Below are 20,491 nucleotides of genomic sequence, written 5' to 3'. Positions count from 1 at the left end.
GAGGACGGTAGATGGTTCGATTACGCGACGACAGACGTGACAAGTTCATTGATGCAAGGCATGTGCAATTGGAGATCGCAGGGAGAGGACTTTGTTCTGATGTGAACATTAAATAGTCTGGTGAAGGTGGTAATGACATATGGCGGGACAACGACAAAAGATACGGATCTCTGCAAAATGAGGCGCGATAAGGTTTTCACATTAAAACATTTGCGCAACATCATTTCTCGAACAACGTGTTTGTGCTCTTCCCTGCGAAGGCGTGACAAGTGCAGCGAAGATCATGGCCAGCTGTCCTGTAGCCGACAAACACCTCTTGGATGAGATCGAGGCAAGTTTTATTTTTGTACGCATGTGCGTGTGTGTTTAAATATATGTTTCGCGTTCCAGCGATCACGGTTCGCTACCTTACGTCAACGCGTTCGGTCAGCGCCGCTGCAAGTGTCAGGCGAATAATAATAATAATAATAATAATAATAATAATAATAATAATAATAATAATAATAATAATAATAATAATAATAATAATAATAATAATAATAATAATAATAATAATAATAATAATAATAATAATAATAATGATATATGCGTTAATGTCTACTAGAACTCGCATCTAGCCTGTTTTTTTTCTGTCTTTTTTTTGAGGAAAAGCGTTAGTAGAATATAGTGGATGCCACTCAATGGCCTCTTTGATCTTTAAGCTTAAATTTTCTGTATTTGGGCTAACCCTTCATTGGCCAAAGCGTATACGCCACAGGATATGTCCCCACTATTGCCCAATTACCCATGATTACTTTGCACGAAATGAACCCCAAATGTATTTAGATATGTGCCGTACTCATTTGTGCATGCACCTGTCCTCACCGTTCTTCCCTTGACAAGAGTCAAACGCCATATTGGTCCTCGTAGCAAAGACATTCTATGACGCTAAAGTTGTGACCTGTGCGGGGCATAAACAAGCATTACATGAGATTGCGCGTTGCATAGGATGAAAAAAAAAATTGTACGCATCGCGTTTACTTGTAGTAAATTACTTAATTACTTGTAGTAAGTTACTTAATTAAATTAACCACTTCCCGAAAGCTTCGCTTAACATAGATTACGACTGGTGCGTTAGATCTGCATATTGTTATTTGTTTGTTTTTCAGTTCGTGCCAGTAGAGAGCAGTTGTGTTGCAGGTATACCACCATGAAAAAAATGCCCCAAGCTAGTCAGACATAATGATAATAGTCACGTATTGAACGTTGTATATATATAGCGGTCGCTATGTATTAGATCGTCAGTTGGTAGTCAGGGATGCGCTTCCTGCGTCTTTGCCCCTTATTCGTGCTGTTTCTTTGCCATCAATCAGATCACGTGGGCAACTTGTTATATAAGCAAATGTTTTCAGGCGATTGTACTCGAACAAGTTTAAGGAGTGGTCAACAACTCGAAGGTGATACATAGGTCAGATCTTGAAGGGGAAACATTTTTAATTCACCCGAGAATTGCGCGAAGCTAAAAGAAAACCAGGATGTGTTTCTCTCTCTCTCGCGTTAAGAAAGCTTCGCGTTAGGAAAATTTGTCCTGTTCCGTAGGTCGAACCCGGAACCTCCGCCTTTCCGGGGCGGTCGCTCAACCACCAGAGCTATATAACCAGGAGGCTAGCAGATGGGCAAATTTGCGGATTTCCTTGCGGATTGTCACCTTGCACTCTCATTTGTCATTATTGTCTGTGCGCTTCGAGCTGCCGATTGATTGACCCTCGCCCTGCGATGTGCCAGCCTTCATGGTTAGCTCAGATGGTAAGGCGACCGCCTCGGAAATGCGTTGACTTCAATTTCGGTCCCCGGACCAGGAAAAACTTACTTTTTTCATCTGCGAAGCTTTCTTCCGGTGTGGGTTTATTTTGCATTTCGTAATACTTTCGGGAGGATGACAATTTTTCCTTTCATGAACTTTCCTCCACTTTACAGGCTCTCGCAGAACTCATATGCCACAGTTGAGCTGTTTTGCATACTGGCTTCCTTCTATACTTGCGTTGCTATGAAGAACGTTGGAAAGCATAATAATATCTAACGTACGTCGTCCCGAGGAGAAAAGTCATTCTAATTTTACCAGTGCGACGAGAAACCTTCTATTAAAAAAAATCCCTCACAAACGAAAGAAGCGCCGCGCGTTTCCTAACACGTCATCGTCAACGAATATTTGATTCGCTTGCATAAAATCTCAAGCCCGAGACTACGTACACTCGAACGTCGGACGCACATTTGATATGCGAGGAACTTCTTTGATCTGCCGTAGACCCTTATCTAAATTTTATATGCGCACTCCATGATATATGCTTCCTTAACGAGGCCCCTCTCTTGTCTCCGAAGCCCCGTGGAGATGAAAAAGAAGAAGAAGAAAAAAAAAGAAAAACGTAGCCACCCGTAACTTCATATTTTCAATTCGGAAATCGAAATCATTATTATGCTGGAGCTGTGAGAAAATAGCGCTAGGGCACTGACGACAGCAATATAAATGAATAGAGGAAAACAAAAATATGCCGATACAACACACATCCAATCTATGGGAAACGGCTAATCAAATGTAACTTTGTCCATTTTACTGCTGCGTCTTTGGTGTAAAGGAAACTGGCGTGTGCGCATGCGCTCTCACGAGCCATGTGCACGCAATCATGTGGCACATGCGGCGATCATCTCAAGGAGCTATAGTTGGCGTTTTCACGATAGCACTGCACGTACGATTGTGGCCTAATGCAATGCAGAAAGGAAACGTTAGTGGCCTAATGGTTAGACCGTCGGGCTGTAGTATAGTGAGGTCGGACAGAGGTTCTATTCCACCATCGGGCACGTATTTCAATATATTTTTTAAGTGTGAGCGATCCAGCAAACTTGAATTGAATTCTGTGGTTTTACGCGCCAGCACCACCATTTGATTATGAGGCACGCCGTATAGTGAGCTGACTCCGGATTAATTTTCGACCACCTGGGATCTTTAACTTAACGTGGCCCAATGCACGGGCGTTTTTGCATTTCGCCCCCATCGAAATGCGGCCGCCGGGGCCGGGATTTGATCCCGCGACCTCGTGCTTAGCAGCGCAACACCATATAGCCGCTAAGCCACCGCGGCGGATACCTATCCAGAAAGACAGCAGCACACAGCAACGACGGTCAGGAAAGTCCAGAAGGGAGATGGTTCGCAAAGGAAGCTTCGTTCTAAAACAAAAACACAAAGCAGCACCGTGCAGAGTTGCTAACGAGGCGTTAGCATGCGTGATTGATTGGTGTGGACCGCCATGAGTCTGGGCGTAGAAAAGAAAAAGAAAAAGCGCCTGGTATCTTTGTTACGTTCATTCGCGTAAGCGAGGCAAAGGGAACTAAAAACACGAACGTGGTATACAGCGGCGTCACGAGGCCGCGCGCGAAGTCAATATCTCGCACGGATATCGCTGTGTGCCGCATTGGCGAATTCCATTCGTCGAGCGGGATCACTCTTAAGGATTCCTGGTCTTCTAACGGAATTACCTATAGCAACACACAGGAGCTGTACTCGGAGTAATACGTGGAAGGCGCCATAAGAAAGTAATACTTTAGAACCACATTTGATCGGGCGTCCGAAGTTTTAACATCAGAGTATTTTAGCGCATATCATTACCGTCCTACTCTTACTGAAAACGCCATATGGCGAATTCCATTGGGAGAAGAGGAGCAGGGCGCCGCGCAGTGCGGAGTCGGGTGACAGCGCAGTGAGAGCAGGCACACTCGACCCGCCACTGGAATACGGCGTGCATTCGGAGAGCAGGTGGGAGGGGGACTTGTGAGGAGAAATGTACCACGTGACTAAAGCAATCGACGTCCCACCATTATCTGCAGGAGAGCGGCAAAACACGCCTGATCATCTTGTAATCTGTCGGGCTTAACGCTGTCACCGTTTGCGGCCACGTACTACATACTTTTGTGCAGCGCCGACGCATTCCTCAACGTTTCCGCCTGCGAAGATCATCTCAAGTTGAGCTCTAGCAGCTTTCGCTGCTGTCACCGTCGAGCGTCTCAAGCACTTCAGCAAGGCGAAGACGCTTTGCTGCCGCTGTCCCCCGTGCATCCGACGAGAAGCAAGGCGGACTAGAAATGCCAGGATCTGTCGCTAAATCGCTGCGAAGCTCGCTCGTATTAAAGCCCCTATATTTATAAAAGTAGCGCCATTCTTAGATCTTGCCGCCACCGCGCTCACCCCGGCGCTTCCTCCTCGCCCTCTCTTAGCCGCCTCCTGTCGCCCCAGCCTCCTCCGCTCCCCCATTGGCTAATCCGTGTCACGTGGAAGTTCGCGTCGCGCTTTTGTATATTTTTTTCTTTCCAGCGCGCTCCGACTGCCATTCTCGGGCCTGTGCGACGAAAGTGCTGTACGCACAAACGGATCAAACGTGTTATGGACAAAAACTTCGTTGTGATGGCATGATGCTGCGCCTTAAGTTGCCGCAACCGACAAGGCGAGGGCAAAAGGCTTTTTTTTGTTTACCATCCGGCGTGCGCAAACGCTTGCTGCACACTTGATATTTGCGCCGTCTCGCATCGTCGCGTTGCTACTTCCAAAACGGCATTATTAAGACCAGTTACTGACTGACGAAGCAAAATCGCGCCTCAAAAACGTCTCCACAGGGCGCGATCGAAGTTGTCCTCGGATTTCCTCTGGTAGCGCGTTAGCTGTCGTCTGCCACGGCAGGCCCGACGCAGGCGGCGCCACTGTCGATATCGCGCCTCGATCGCGCTGGTCGCGCCGAGCGCGATAGTGGAACGGAGGAGGAGGGAAGTGGATGGCGCTACTTTTATAAATATAGGGGCTTTAGCTCGTATCACCGACGTCAAAATCAGCAGTGTCAAAACACAAACCACGCTAGGCTGCCGCCATTGCCGCCGCGCGCGCCGGCTGAAGCAAAATAAAAAGAAATGAGGAGGATATGACGGTTTAAGCCACGTGACTTCCTCCGTACTCCGCTTTTCAAGCGAGAGCAGTCCGTACTGCTCCCAGCTGCTCTCGGCGCCGCGAAACTGCTCTTGTTCTACCACTGGATTACGGCGCTCCCACTCCTGTTCGACCACTGAAACACGTCGCCTCTGGAACGAGCACTTTCAGCGTTCTTTTGAGTGCTCCTGTTCTCCCAATGGAATTCGCCAATAGATGCGCGCGCGCTATATCGTGCCCATGCGACGTCAGCGGCAGGATAAGTATATACCGGTAATGGTGGAAACGGTAACGTTATACTAAAAGGCCACTGTTGCTAAGCAACACTGCACAAGTTTTTGCTATTCGTGCTTGCGGGAAACTGTACGACGAAAACCGATTCAGTATTGTGGGTAGGAGGTGGGAATACGAAATATTTGCCTGACCGTGCAGCCGGTCACGAGCCGACCGTGAACTCGCGAAGGGTTGCCCGCAAGTAAGTGCCCTACATTAGTTGTGTGTGATTATTCGAAACTTTCAAATAACGTTTCAATGTTGTATTCTTTGAATCAATATTGTACTACAGTTGAACCCGGATATATTGAACCCACATATATCGAATTATTGTGCATAACGAAGAGAAGTTAGAATCCCCTTGAAAGTGTTTGCGTAAAACTTTTTATCTTATATATCCAATTACCTATACAGTGGAACCCGGATATATCGAATTTGAAAGGGATCACTAAAAGTGGTCAAGTTAACACATAGGCAGTTCTGTGCATAAAATAAAAAGTTTATGCAGGCATTTTCAAGGGGATAATACTACTGTTCGTTATACACGATAATTTGTTATATGTGGGTTCGGTACATTCGGGCTTGACTGTATTCGATCCGGTATTCGAATGGAATATTGACTATCGGCAAATACGAGTATTGTTTAACTAGTTTCGGAACATTTCAAATCGATAACTGCGCGCGATCAAGCAGGAAGTTAGAGCAAAATAGCGCTAAACACGAGTATCATCCCGATAGTCGTAGGAAGGAACGACGCGTTACGTATAGTGGAGAACGCTACGTTGCTCAGGGGGCCAGATATTTCCATGCTATACCACTATCATTCGCACTCACGAATGAAGTATACAAATGAACTGCTTATTTGCTTCTGATGCTCCGTTTGTGCTTTTGATAAACAGCGTTTCAAGAACAATGACAGTTGAGTTAGTCGGCATGAAACGTTCATTGTGGCTAAACAGTACAAGGGACGCACGAGGAATGAAGGACAAGCGAGCCACCTTAGCGCCTTGTCTATTTCCCGTGTTTCTCTTGCGCTATTTAGCTACAATGAACGTTTCACAGCTTGCAATGTAATGACACAAACTAAAGCTAGCGTTGTCAATATACTAGTATGTGAAGATCGTTTTATAATAATCGGGAAAACGGCTGTTCGTTATTCGAAAAGTATTCGAATAACGAACATATTTGCTTGTGGCACTATTTGGTTCGTAATCGATTCGGCCTGGAAAATAATATTCGCATACTGCTATACACTATATTGAATGTTCCAGTTTGGTCATGACAGGACCGGTGGTATGATGCGAAAACTGTTGTAGAGTTTCATGTGTGCACTCTTTCTTAAATTTGAAATATTCGCCGTTTGACAAAGGAAACGCTACTAGGAGAGGTAATAAAATTCAAATTTTGTCGCATTCACGTTTGCAGAAACGACGTATACACAGCGACTCAACAGTTCTCTACAAGCAATGAACAATAACGCGAGGCTTCAACAGCGTGTAGCCACACCGAATAAATTTAGAGCCGTTACAGGCCGCATTGTAAAAAAATTGTCTGATCATGGTACAGTTATCCTTGGCGGCTAAACGAGTTGTAAAAGACGAGAATCGCCGATGCACAAAGTTAATACGTGACGCAGTGACAGTGGCAGCTAGAAATGCAAACGAATTCATAAAATCCCGCACTTAGTTCGTGTGGATCCAAAGATCACGACACGAAATGCCGTTTAGACTGTAACGACTCGCTACAGTCTAAACATAAGTTTTAGGACCGCCAATTGCTGCGCTTCTTAGGTGGAATCGGTCTTGACTGTATATACATGCTCCTCGGTCGTGATTCGGTATACAGGGTGTTTCAGCGAACACTTTCAAAAATTCTTAAAGGTTGCCTGTGGCAGATAGCCCAATTCTAGTTAATTAGCTGGTCTACTCGAAGAGGCGGACGTTACTTTCACAATAAATTGAAATGCATAATCTAATAATTAACAAAAATTACTAATGAATTTTTAAAACTAATTACCTGATGGCCCACATGGCAATTTACAAATTTTACCCGTGAAGTTCCCAAGGCGAATCCACTTGAAATAATTCTCGGGATGACACCAGTTCAGAGATATTAATTCCCCAACATTGCGGAGAAATGCATTGACGTTCCAGTTAATTTTGTGCTTCAATGCCTAAAGCGACCTTTCGTTAAGAAACTAACTGGAACGCCAATGCATTTCTCCGCAAAGTTCGGGAATTAATATCTCGAAAATGGTGTCATGCCGAGAATTCGTTCCAAGTGGATCCGCCTTGCGAACTCCACGGCTACAATTTGTAAATTGCAATATGGACCATCAGGTAATTAGTTAAAAACTCAATTAGTGCTTTTTGTTAAATATTCGATTATGCATTTCAATTTCTTGTGCAAGTAATGTCCGCCTCTTCGAGTAGACCACCTCATGAACTAGAATTGTGCTATCTGCCACAGGCAACCTTTAAGAATTTTCCAAATTGTTCGCTGAAACATCCTGTATAAGCTCCACCCCCCTCGCCTCCCTGCGCGTTAAAGAACTGGTTATCAAAACAAGTCCGTGGCCCTTCACGACGGCGTCTCTCGTAGTCCTCCCGATGCGTTGGGATGCCATCACCATCAATCAGCATAACGTTCTCAGGCTTACAAAGCGACGCGGGCATTGTATACAGTTTCTGAAATCGAGACTGGCCCCTTGCGTAGAGTACCAAAACGGGCGCGTGTATGGTGGACCCCAGATAATGGTGCGCAGCCGCTATTGTGCAGCGAGAGTCCATCACGCGATTCACTGTCCAGGCCCTGGGGTGTCGGACGACGCACAAGAACCTCGACGTGGTGGACCAGTGCGACACGCTCCTGGTGGCGCTCAAGCCTAACGTGGTGCCGGCTGTGCTCGAGGAAGTGGCGCCTGCAGTGCAGCAGCGACACCTGGTGGTCTCCCTAGCGATGGGAGTCACGCTGGGCGATATACAGCAGGTGCTCTTTCGCGGATGACCTCGGCGCGCGTGTTTGGGCACAAAATCCTGGGTGTATAGTGCAACTACCATTTGTGAATGCGTGTTCTTCAATTTCATGCAATGATAACATTGACAGCGGATTGTTGACCCTAGTGGCAGTTTGCGTAAGGAATGTCATTCGAGGTGTGCACAAAAGTGTGGTTGATTGCTCATTGGATGATTAAAAAAAGGGGGCACGTAAGTTTTGGAAGTCCGTGCTTCGAGATAAATGCAATTCGAACAATTGAAAACATATTAAGATGAAACCAATACGGCAGTTTCGTTGTTGACATCACTGTGGCCTTTTTTCCAAGCTCGTTAATGCTGTCTGAAGTTATATTTTTAAACCTCTGTATGTGAATCGATGACAGTGCGAACACAGGCAGGCCTCCTGGGTCGACAGCTAGGTGCTTCAGCAGCTTATTGTTTTTCCGCGTGCTATGCCCCGTTAATTGAAGCAGGTAATTTCATTGCTAGCTGCCTTAGCGGTCATCGAGGAGGCTATTTTCGGGCAACTCGCAAGAAGGTCTTCATCACAGGCTCGAAACAATTCACGAAGAGAGAGATATATCGGTTGAGATGGAATTGGAACACCTGATGACTGTGCTTAACTGCCTAGAGCCCGCCCTGCACCTGAAGGAACCGATAAATATTTGCTAATAAAACACACAGGGTACGTCAGTACAAGGCAGATACAAAGTTAGCACAAACGAAACTAAATCATGAATCCCAGGTAAATGGGTTTCAAATATTTCCCTATAAACATCTACCAATATGCGAAGGGACGCTGACCATGCCTGGTCAGCGCCGCAATAAAAAAGAAAGAAAGAAAGGGTATAAAGTACGGATAACGAAGGTGCAAATACCCAGGTGGTTCTTGAAGCCTAAGTGCCCTAATAGTCTAATGATACACAGTGCCTAAGAAATGCACTATTTCACTGCAGCAAAATTTACAAGTTTGTTTCTTTATCTAAATCTTACTCTTTGAATTTGCCACATCAGCTAAAATTCAGTCTTGAGCCGTGTGTCCCTACTGTCTTTTCTCTTGGTATCGTCTAAGTTGCCACCTATCCCCGTTCAGCATCTCCAAATACCAGTACTCTTGCGCGCCACTAACGCACTTGCCGCAGGGTGTTGACACTCTAGGAATAAACTGTACTGAAGTTTACTGAACTATACTGATCGCCTTGGCCACGAGCGGCGCTGGCCAACACTCCCGGGGCTAATCTTGTACAAATACCCGGGAAATTGGAAAGGATGATAACTGTCGCCGTAGCTTAATTAATAAAGCACCGCACGCGTAATGCGAAGGATGTGCGTTCGGCTTCTACCTGCAGCATGTTGTTTTTCACCCCACTTCCATTTACCTTATTACAATCGAACCCGGATATATCGAATCTGAAGGGGATCACAAAAAGTTCGATATTAGGTATTTCGATGTATAAAATACAAATTGTATACAAAAAGTTTCAGAGGGATTTTACTGCTGTTCGTTATACAGAATAATTCGTTATATGAGGGTTCGATATATCCGGGTTCGACTGTATTTTCTACATTTCGGTTAAACACAATTACTTTCCCTCTGGCTTCATCGTCTGTTTCTTAGTACGGTTGTGGCGAACAAAAAACGAATCCCCTCGGTATCTGCTTATTCTTCTCGCTCAGCTGAGAGTGTCGTTCAGGCTGTTGCTGACGCCGCCTCGCGCGCGCAGAGGCTTCCGTCGGGGACCCGCGTGGTGCGTGTCATGCCCAACACGCCGTGCCTGGTGCGCCAGGGGGCCAGCGTGTTCGCGCGCGGTGTCACTGCCACCGCCGACGACGCGGACCTCGTGTCCCGCCTGCTGGCCAGCGTGGGCCACTGCGAGGAGGTGCCCGAGTCGCTCATGGACGTCGCCACGGGGCTCAGCGGCAGCGGACCGGCATACGTGAGTTGCATGTGACAATGATAAAAAAAAAAAAAAAACTTCTGCAGATCCCCACGCACTGTGGGAATCGATGTTACGCGAAGCATTTTGCAGGTACCTGGCTATTCAGCATTGTTTGGGGTTCCGCAAACCGCTTGTCGAGGCACTTTGCTATTTTAGATAAGTGCCTCGATAAGTGCCTCGGTCAGTCGCGCGGCAATACTGCGTGTATTCGTGGGCTTCTTTCACGCTCAGAAAAACACTTTTATGTACTTGAAGAAAAAACAGCGGAAAAGAGACGAGGACGAAAAGAAGACAGGTACAACGGACGGGCGCTAACTTCTAACTAAATTTTATTTGAAGAAACAAGGTTTATATTAATGAAAAATGAATTGCACCACCGTGACGTCATGAACTTTCTATCGCAGCAGAAAGGCAATCTCTTTGTCGGCAAGCGCCACTGACGGGGAACTAATAAACATACCCTCGGCCCTCGCAATGTAAAAAAAGCTTCTAGTATCTCCCGTTTTTCTACTTCTATGTTCTACTTTGATGTAGCACGCATTGAGCAACAGAAAACTGTATCGACACACACACACACACACACACACACACACACACACACACACACACACACACACACACACACACACACACACACACACACACACACACACACACACACACACACACACACACACACACACACACACACACACACACACACACACACACGCACGCACGCACGCACGCACGCACGCACGCACGCACGCACGCACGCACGCACGCACGCACGCACGCACGCACGCACACACACACAACACACACACACACACACACACACACACACACACACACACACACACACACACACACACACACACACACACACGCGTGCGCGCGTGCGTGCGTGCGTGCATGAATAATGAATGATTGTGTTTTGAATATTTTTCTGAGACACTGCATTTCGCCATTGCACGGGTCATGGTTAGAAAATAACTCAATGTGATCCGCGAATTGAGAAAGAATGTAATGGGCGAGGAAGTGAGATGCTTCAAATAACTTATTAGTGGTCAATTCCACTTGTCGAATACGTGAGTGCATTCTGCAAGACTCCAGGGACTCCGGAAATGCTGTCGTGAATTCGACATGTCGCGCATTAAGCATACATTAGTATTCATAATGAGCAATTTTCTTTAAGTTTATGGTGTGCCTTTCGCCTGATATATTACATTGTTCGTGTTGCAGTTTTCTTATGTGTATGTTGTAGAGCTGGTTTTACCAGCATGTTTATAAATTGTGAATTGATAATCGATCGATAAATGAGTAAATCGATTCCATTTATGAAATACTCGGACCACCCGGCATGAACCAGAGCAATGAATTACAGCTTTCTCTCGCTGCAATAGAGAGCGTGCACGTGACGTCACGAATATAGCTTCTCACGTGCAGGACCTCCAACATGGTTTCTAGGATGACGCTAGTGCAAGCCATCTATAAAGTTTCACCTTTCTCCCCCTTTCTCTCTCTCTCTTTCTCTGCAGGTCTTCGTCACTATTGAAGCCCTCGCCGATGGTGCAGTGCGACAAGGGATGCCGAGAGATCTGTCCTACAGGCTAGCTGCCAACACTGTCTTAGTAAGTATACTGCAAAAACTGTTATGTCGATATGACTGAACCTATAATCGGATGGAAGATGCTGATATGTATGAGAAACTTTGTATTTGTAGAGTACAAACGGACCTTTCCCTTTGCGACCTGCGAAAAACCTCACCACCATATATAGGCGAACCCCTACATCTCGTCTCTAAACTTCCGAAATTGATAATTAGGCGAAAACTTGTCTGGTAGGGAAGTAAATTTGTATGACAAAAAAAAAAAATCTGAAACTGTGTATAAACAATCAATGATGGCTGTCAGTGTAAGTGAATAGCCGAACACTTGAAGAAAGCTATTCGCTTTATTAAATGAATGGTGCGCTTGAGAACATATATTTATTGCAGTGAGGATATTTAGATAGCATTTGTCTCATTGCATAATTCCTTAGAGAACATAGCCGTTAAACAGAGAGAGAGAGAGAGAAGGGAGGAAGGAAAGGCAATGATGTTAACCGGACTTTGTGCAGTTTGTTACCCTATACGTGGGGAGGGGGATGGGGAATGGAAGAAAGAGAGAGAGAGAAGGGAGGAAGGAAAGACAATGAGGTTAAACGGACTTTGTGCAGTTTGTTACTCTATACGTGGGGAGGGGGATGGGGGAATGGAAGAAAGAGAGAGAGAAGGGAGGAAGGAAAGGCAATGAGGTTAAACAGACTTTGTGCAGTTTATTACCCTATACGTGGGGAGGGGGATGGGGAATGGAAGAAAGAGAGAGAGAGAGAGAGAAGGGAGGAAGGAAAGGCAGTGAGGTTAAACAGACTTTGTGCAGTTTGTTACCCTATACGTGGGGAGGGGTATGGGGGAATGGGAGAGAGGGAGAGAGAGAGAGAAAAGACACGAGCCTTAATCGCACTTTCACATGAACTAAGGCAGGTGCAGTATGTCTAAGGTCAGGCATTCAAGTCTGTCGCCTACAGGTACTGTAGAAGAGCTCCAATGGCTTTCTGGGCTGATGAGCTGTGAGGCTTTGCTTCTGTGAATGGCCTATCGTCCAGTCTATTCAAGGCACACTAGGGAGGCTTGCGTTGTTTATCGAAGCGAGAACAGTGGCACAGGAGATGATCGACGATCTCTTCACACTTGCACAAAGCGAACGTGGGTGAGTCCGCCATTCCAAACCGTTAACTAGAACATCTCTAGCGGCAGTGTAGGTGGGCAGCACGCAGTGCTGCCAACCCCAGGGAAATCTTACTAGATCTAAGGATTTTATGTCTTGTTTAGGGGAGAATGAAAATTTGTCGAAATGTAGGGAAATTTAGCGTTAGGACATCGAGGAAAGAGAACGGAGGTGTGAGAAACCACAGCTGCGACGCCACGATTATCGATACATGAAACTGCTGACGTGACAGCGTATTTTTATTTCAGTCACCGCAAAAACCATGTGGAGTATAGCTTATGGTCGTATTGCAGCGCAATGAGGCGTATCGTGCCAATTACACGACAGGATGTGAATGCTCTGGGCTCGTTAGCGAAGTACTGCTACTGCATGCGATTTCTCCGTCCGTACCTCTAGCTGTGCTGTCGATTACTGCGCACTCGCAATTAAACAATTATAGTGGAAATTTGGGCTTGTTGGTTCTTTATCATCGGGTCATAGCGCAGAGGGAGCGAGCGCTCTGTGTGTCGTCTTGTCTGTCTTTTTGTGGTCGTTTCCCTCTGCGCTATACAACCCGATAAACATTTACATGTCACTGGCGAAACAAACGTATGCTGCACCATCAAATAAAGCAGCACAGGCAAATCTCGCACCCCCCCAGCAAGGGGACACATTTGCCTAGCACCGACAACAACAAGGCAGTCGTGGCGCTAAGTGGCCGACTACAGTCGTGAACTGAAACTGGAACCGCCCTGAGACAGAACAAGCACTAGATAAAGTTCCACTGGGCACGTGTTTGAATGAGGCATGGAGGAAATAAAACAAAAATCTACTTGCCGTCCACGCCCTGCGAAGGTGGATGTCCAGCGAAGTTGTGGAAAACCGCCACTACAACTGCTTAGGGGGGTATCCTTCACAAATGCGAAATCATTAAATGGTGCATGAAGCGAAAAATCCGGCGTTAACATCCGATGGTATGTTAGCGCAGTTTAACCATACCATGCAGGTAAACCAAATAGCCCGACTTGGAGCTCTACATCCGATGGTATCAAAGCCCATGAGACCAAGTGGTGACGTAACGTTTGACACGATAACGTAACGTGCTTACATCATCACGACAAACGTCGCGCGATGAGTCATCGCACCAAAGGTCGCGTGATGACATCACACGCCAAGCGTTACGTGGTAACGGCGTCGTCACGTGACGATATCGCCCGATGACGTCATGTGATGCCTCTTGGAGAAGCAGCACACTGCGCGCTTCCTGCTTCTTTGCACTGTCTTCGGGATCGGCCAACATTTTACAGCGTAAGCTGTTATGGGCTCATTCCAGTAGCCGTTTCTGGTCGCGATGATGCCGCCGCCACCCCCGCGCGTAACCGCTATCGCCGGAAATGCGAAGTACCCGCTCTCCGCCGGGATCGAACCCAGGCCCGCTGCGTGGGAGTCGGATACTTTACCACTGAGTCATGCAAGCGCTTGCTATCAGGCAGACGAACAATACCCTTTATAGGCAGGCGCGCAGGCGCAGGCGACCCCGCCAGTATGGTGGCGCCATCTTGTTAACGTGCCTAGAACCGCCGCGTGCGACGAGATGCGATTCAGACGCGATGCGATTCACAGGAGGCGCGCAATCAACGCTATCCCGATGTTAGATGTGCGCCACGTATTCTGAGTACCTCTTCGGTACACGTTATGGCGTCTCCTCGCAAGGTACGAACCGCTGCTGAAGAAGCGAATCGTAGAGCTACGTTCGCGGCAACAACCAGGCATCATCGGGCTCAGCAGACTGCTGTTCAGAGAGCCGCAGCTCGCCGTCGACGCCGGGCGGACAGTTCAGATCGTTCTTGTCATAATCGAGGCGAAGACACTTTGCCACGAAGACCTTGTTGTGCGTGGTGCCGAAATTGGAGCTACTCTTGTGCCGCTCAACCAGCTTACGCTGTGACTGTGCTGCGTGTGCCGCGCAGGCCTGTGACTTTTTTGTGTGAGCACGTGGCCTCGAAAAATCCCGACCCGACCAAGTAGAGGGTAACAGCTTCGCTTTAAAGAATTACGCGTATTTAAGCGTAACAGTGGTACGTCACTATACGTGACATGCAAGAAACATTTATTGCACATCTTTTACATTGGTGTTTGTCGAGAACTTCCACACAGTTTTCACACTGTTACGTTCTGTAAGGAACGTCCGGCCCCATCTTTCTTAAAATTCGCATGAGGTCTTGTGCGAACCTTGCATTTTGTTATTGTCCGAACATGTTTTGCGTGTAGAGCGAAGTACAATCGTGCTGACGTCTTCTTCTCTGAATGTCGCTTCAACTAGGGGCTTGTGTTCTTAGCATAACAGCTTGCACTATGACATCAATCACCTTGAGTGCAGTGAATATAACTTCAAATATAGGTATGAAATTTGCAGTCTATTAGCATAAGCACACGCAAAAAAAAAACTCTGTTAAGAACTGAGCCGCATCATGCAACAATCTAGGGATATCTAGAAAATACTTAAATCCAAGTTCAGGTTTTATTTTGACGAGGAAAATCTGGATGGTCCTCAGGGCTAAAAGCTGCTCAATTTGAATGGGTCCCCAAAGATCCTTCACATTAACAGCATGCAACAGTCACAGGCTGCAATTACAAAAGATGTCAGCACTTACTGTTGTGACAATATAACAATATAAATACAATGTGCTATACAATGCAGAGTATAACAGAGCATAAGTAAATTTATGATCTTAATGTACAAACTGTGCACACAGAAAAATACACTGTATAAATAAAAGCAAGAAGGTTGAGTTTAGAATGAAAAGTACAAGATTCAAATGTAAAAGTACACATCGTGCAATAGATGATAAATCAAACTAAAAGAAACAAAGCGAAAACAGAATGCAGAAAAAATCATAAGTACGCGCTCCAACAATTACAACCTGACAGCTACACACGACAAGGATACAAAATGTTGGCATAACTGTTTGTGCGCAGCTATTGTCGTTTCAGGAAATTCATTTAAAATAATCGGTAGGCTGAAATGTAATGCTTATAGTTTTAGTTTGGAAACTTATAGTTTGAAAAAAATTGCAAATAGTTTGGAAACGAAGCACGGACCACGGGGCAGTATGTCGAGTACGCACATCGGTGTTCTTAAATTTTAGGCATGACGTCGTCGCAAGAAATTCTTTGTAAGTAGTTGAAAAGTAATAGAGTCGCAAGACCCGAAATTTGTACAAGTGCCGAACTCTTATTATAGTGTAATCCTGAAAGACAGTTAATTTTAGTCGAAGCTAAATTAGGAATGTTTGCAACATGTTGAAATATCTTCTTCTAATGTGTGTAATAGCCAAATAAAGCTATTCACTATAAGAACAAACCGCCGACCAAAGTGGTGTGGTCAATGGGTTTGGACCTTTCGGCTTCCTCAAGCAAGCCCTGTTCACTCAGTGAACTCAGTGAACAACACCCCCGTGTGGATGCCGAAACGTCTAACCCCTTTGTCAACACCAGTTTGGTCGGCTCCACCTTTTCCTCCTAGCGTCTTTTATTCTCCTTGTTATGTACTTTGTGTCGGCAAAAGCCCGCCGATTATCTGTCTTTGGCATGATGATCCTTGACCATCTCCACTTCGTCATTCTAATTTAACTATACTATCACCAGCTCGTAGTAATTATTATTATTATTATTATTATTATTATTATTATTATTATTATTATTATTATTATTATTATTATTATTATTATTTTGGATGAACGCTACTCTTTCAATTCGTTAACGCCCCGCCTGCGATTTTCCCGTAAGTAATAGTCATTATCGGCAAATAGCTGCAGCGTTTACCGTCCTGGCTGTCAGCGTATGTGAACAGAGAGAGTGAACGAGAAACAAAATTCATATGTACGGCTTACGCTTACTACAATGGCAGCGGACGGGGCTTGTTGCTTCTCTGCAGGGTGCGGCTAAGATGGTGCTGTCAACGGGGAGGCATCCCGGCTCGCTAAAAGACGACGTGAGCTCACCGGCCGGGACAACTTGCGAAGGTCTGTGGGTGCTCGAGAAGGCTGGCTTCCGAGCAGCGCTCATAGAGGCTGTCGCTGCGGCTACCGCAAGGGCCGCTAGAGGTCGCCACTGAACGACCAGTGCATGTTGCTCTGACCAGTGCCAGAAAATACATTTCACAATGCTCGTGAATGTGGATTATGAGCAGCGCCTAATATGGTGCAAGCGCCCACTTGATCACCAGATACGTGTATAAACTGTGCGTGGTCTTTTGGATCCTGGTCGTTTATGGCCTCATAGCCAATTTGTGCGAGACGAAGCTCAGTTTCCAATGTCATGTCTTGCTATTATGTTTTGTATTTCAACGTGTATAAACTCGCTTAATTAACCTTAAATGCTCGGCGTTGAGTGAAGGCTTGAGCACGATATAGTCATTCCTTGCTTTAGGAGACTATTATGCGTGCATGAGAAGAACGATATTGTGAGTAAAAGTATGAAATTTTGGTCGTGGTAGGTTGGATAATCTCACAGTGATTTTTACGGTCAGGTTTTAATGTCTAGCATCAAGGATGCGCCGCTCTTGCAGCAAGATGTTTAAATTTTCTTGCAAGTTGGCGCTTGCCACTGTAATTTTTCCGTGATTTTCGTTATTCGACATAGACAGCCCATTGTTTTCCTTTATGCTACAAACTATAACTTTGCGTGCTCATGTCCTGAACCTTCAAAAACTCAACCAAGTCGAGGACTGAATTGCCCAGGCGCCCACGCTTAGTAGGTTCATGCGTGCATATATATCCTGCAAAGGATATTGCTGAGGATGATGCTTACTCAATGCATCAGAGTGAGGTGGAGACCGTATTATTTTGTTAGTTTAGCAAATTTCTACTATGTATAATACACGCGTTTAGATTGTTATATATTATGCATGATTCCTGTTTTACTTTGCTATAATGAGAGTGTTTTATGCTGCACAATGCAAGAACTTTTTTTACTCTCCCCACCCATGTCAGCAGGCAAAAAAAAAAAATCTTGCTGTTCTCTACTGCACTGCCACGCCTTAAAAATTGCAGCAGTATTTATTCAACATTTATTGTGCGCAATAGAGAAGCCCGCCATTGCGAACGTTCGCACTGTCATATAGCTATCACGTAGTCGCTGCTGCCACTTGGCATCAGAGACCGTTTTATATGCACTCTAAGGTGACCTATCATATGACATTGAGGTCGGTCAGACCTATGGCGAGTGTGTAGGTGCATTGTTCTAAATAAAAATAATAAAAAAAACTTCATTCCCGCATTTCATGCGTCACTGTTTTCATAATTCAAAATACGGTCCAGACACCTATATCCAACTAATATATCATCCGCCATTACGTTACTCGACTGCAACGCAAAGCAACAACCTAATTAGATGCCGGTCACGAATAAGCTACCCACCACAGTGGCTAATCGTCTATGGCGTTCTGTTGCTAAGCACAAGGTGGTGGGTTCGATTCGCGTCCCAGCGGCATTCCAACGGGGCTGAATCAGGACAATGTGACGACGACGACGGAAAGACGACGGCAGCATGAGCACAGCGGAATGACGTCAGCATGACGACGACGGAGTGACAACAGCTGTAGACCTGCGCTTCCTTTACCGCTCGTTTACTCCACGGAGACCAGATACTCCTCTGACCACTCGCTTTACGATCATCCAGATCCAACGCCCTGTCGGGGTCGGCCCTGAGAGATGTGATTTGTAACGTCTTTATTTGCAAAGCTGCGGCAAGCTGGCAGGACGAAGCGGCGCACCTCGATAAGAGCCGAGCGCGCAGCGACTTAGGCGATGAACGCGCCCCGCAACCGTGGGCCTATATGCGGCAGAGAAACGCGACACGGAGCTACCGCCGACCACGGCATCTAAGCCATCATTTCAGTTCAGTGCAGTTCTTTATTTCAGACAACGAAGTCTCAGATACAAGGGTAATAGGCAGATGCGCTCTGTTTGAAGGGACCCCAGCGCCCGAATGCACATACTGAGAGCATGCAGCAATGGAAAGAACCTGTATACACTATCGTTACATACAGAACACAGTTTTATGCGAAGTAAACAGCGGAAAAAGGTGCATGCTTTTGCAATCATAAAGGAAAGTTCATACTGATAAGAGTTTTATTGACGGTGTCCTTCAAGGACGCTACGAGTACAAGGAACGGCGAGCATCAATACAAATAACGAAAACGTTGAATAACCCCAAGTGGTGTGAAAACGTGGGCAGCTTGCACTAGTGGTGCAAGGCTGGAGCAAACAGCGGAGCTGCTGATCGACCTAGCTTCATCCAGGTTTACTATAGGTTTGGCTAAGTTTTGCTAGGAAATGCTAAGTGCTGCTAGGCACGGTATTCAGAATCGGCTCGCCGCCGACGCGCAGATCCTCGCTTGGCCGCGCGACGCACTTCAAGATGAGCGGCTTCTTCTTCGGGTGTGCGGATCTTCTTTGGTCGTCCCATGTCAAGGCTACACGTACTCGCCAGAGATAACGAGAGTTCTGCCGCCGTCGCGGTGGTTCCGAGCTTTATTACCCCGGTGACGTCACGGCCAAGGTGCGCCTCCACACTTGCCGGGGCGTGGCTGGTCCAAACCTTGCGAGCCGCCGCCAGAGGCGTGTGCATGCTGCAGTCACGGAAATCACGCACGTTCGGCGCGAACGCGGGGAAACGGGAAACGCGAATGGCGTCGGCAGCAGCTCTGCGTGTTGCTTCGTTGGGGCTGCTACAATTTCTTTCTCTCTTTCTCGCTCTCATTTTCTCTTTCTCTCTCCCTAACACAGCGCGCGGCGCGCATGCTCTCCTTCCCTCTCCTTAACGTCCCATGGCAAGGCAATATGTGCACGGCACGGCGAGGAGGCGAAGCACACGCCGCGAAACTTGCCATATTCAGTCTTGGGCTCCTTTAGAACAGAATGTAGTCAATCTTTACCGCTAAAGATATAACTGGGACCTAGAAGACGCTGTCAAAATCCATGACGTCACCGTGGGCTGGTGCGGGAACTTCAAGGTGGCGTCGCCACTCGCCTTCTGTGTTTTTCAGTTTCTTTTTTGCTTACCAAGCAGCTTCTCGCGGTAAGAGTCGTGATTTGGCTATTGGGGAAGGGTAATCTACTGATACTGAATAAATAATTTTTCCCTTTAATGTCCCTTTAATTAAGAAATCGTCCTGGTCTCGGGTTCGAATCCCGGACCAGTACGATTTCTTCCTCAACTGCGATTCTTTCATTTTGAGAAAACCGCGTGGGTTTCCTTTGTAGCTTCGTGCTACATGACAATTGTGGATGACAATTAAGAGCTCAAATGCGCCCGTTCCTGGGTTGAGCGTGGCCGTCCCTCGGCGTAACCGCGCGGACGCGCTCGTGCCACTGCTTGCGTGTTCGTCGTCGTCTTCTTCCACAGCTGGATCCGATGCCGCTCATCATGCCAGCGTTCTCATACTGCCCCTCCCTCTGCTAAGGCGCTGACGGCACTGGCCGACTACCAGTAGGTGCGGTGATTTCGGTATCATATTCTTTGTCTCAATATAACGCGAAATGAAACCACGTATATAGCTGCGCTCAAATTTCGCATTAGGGAGTATCGTAATCGTTGGACAGT

At 46.4% G+C, this 20,491-nt stretch overlaps 1 protein-coding gene across 1 annotated transcript; it reads left to right on the top strand.

The window, feature by feature from the left end:
* Nucleotides 1-214: 214 nt before the first annotated feature.
* LOC119448903 (pyrroline-5-carboxylate reductase 3) lies at nt 215-18,127 on the top strand (the record flags this gene model as incomplete). Its single annotated transcript, XM_037712113.2, has 5 exons — nt 215-331; nt 8,027-8,206; nt 9,939-10,151; nt 11,675-11,767; nt 16,821-18,127. Coding segments are annotated over 5 exons (783 nt in total), but the record flags the coding sequence as incomplete, so codon positions are not given.
* Nucleotides 18,128-20,491: the final 2,364 nt, after the last annotated feature.

Source organism: Dermacentor silvarum, chromosome 4 (assembly GCF_013339745.2).
Source record: "Dermacentor silvarum isolate Dsil-2018 chromosome 4, BIME_Dsil_1.4, whole genome shotgun sequence".
NCBI lineage: Eukaryota > Metazoa > Arthropoda > Arachnida > Ixodida > Ixodidae > Dermacentor > Dermacentor silvarum.
This window is presented reverse-complemented; position numbering and strand designations above follow the sequence as displayed.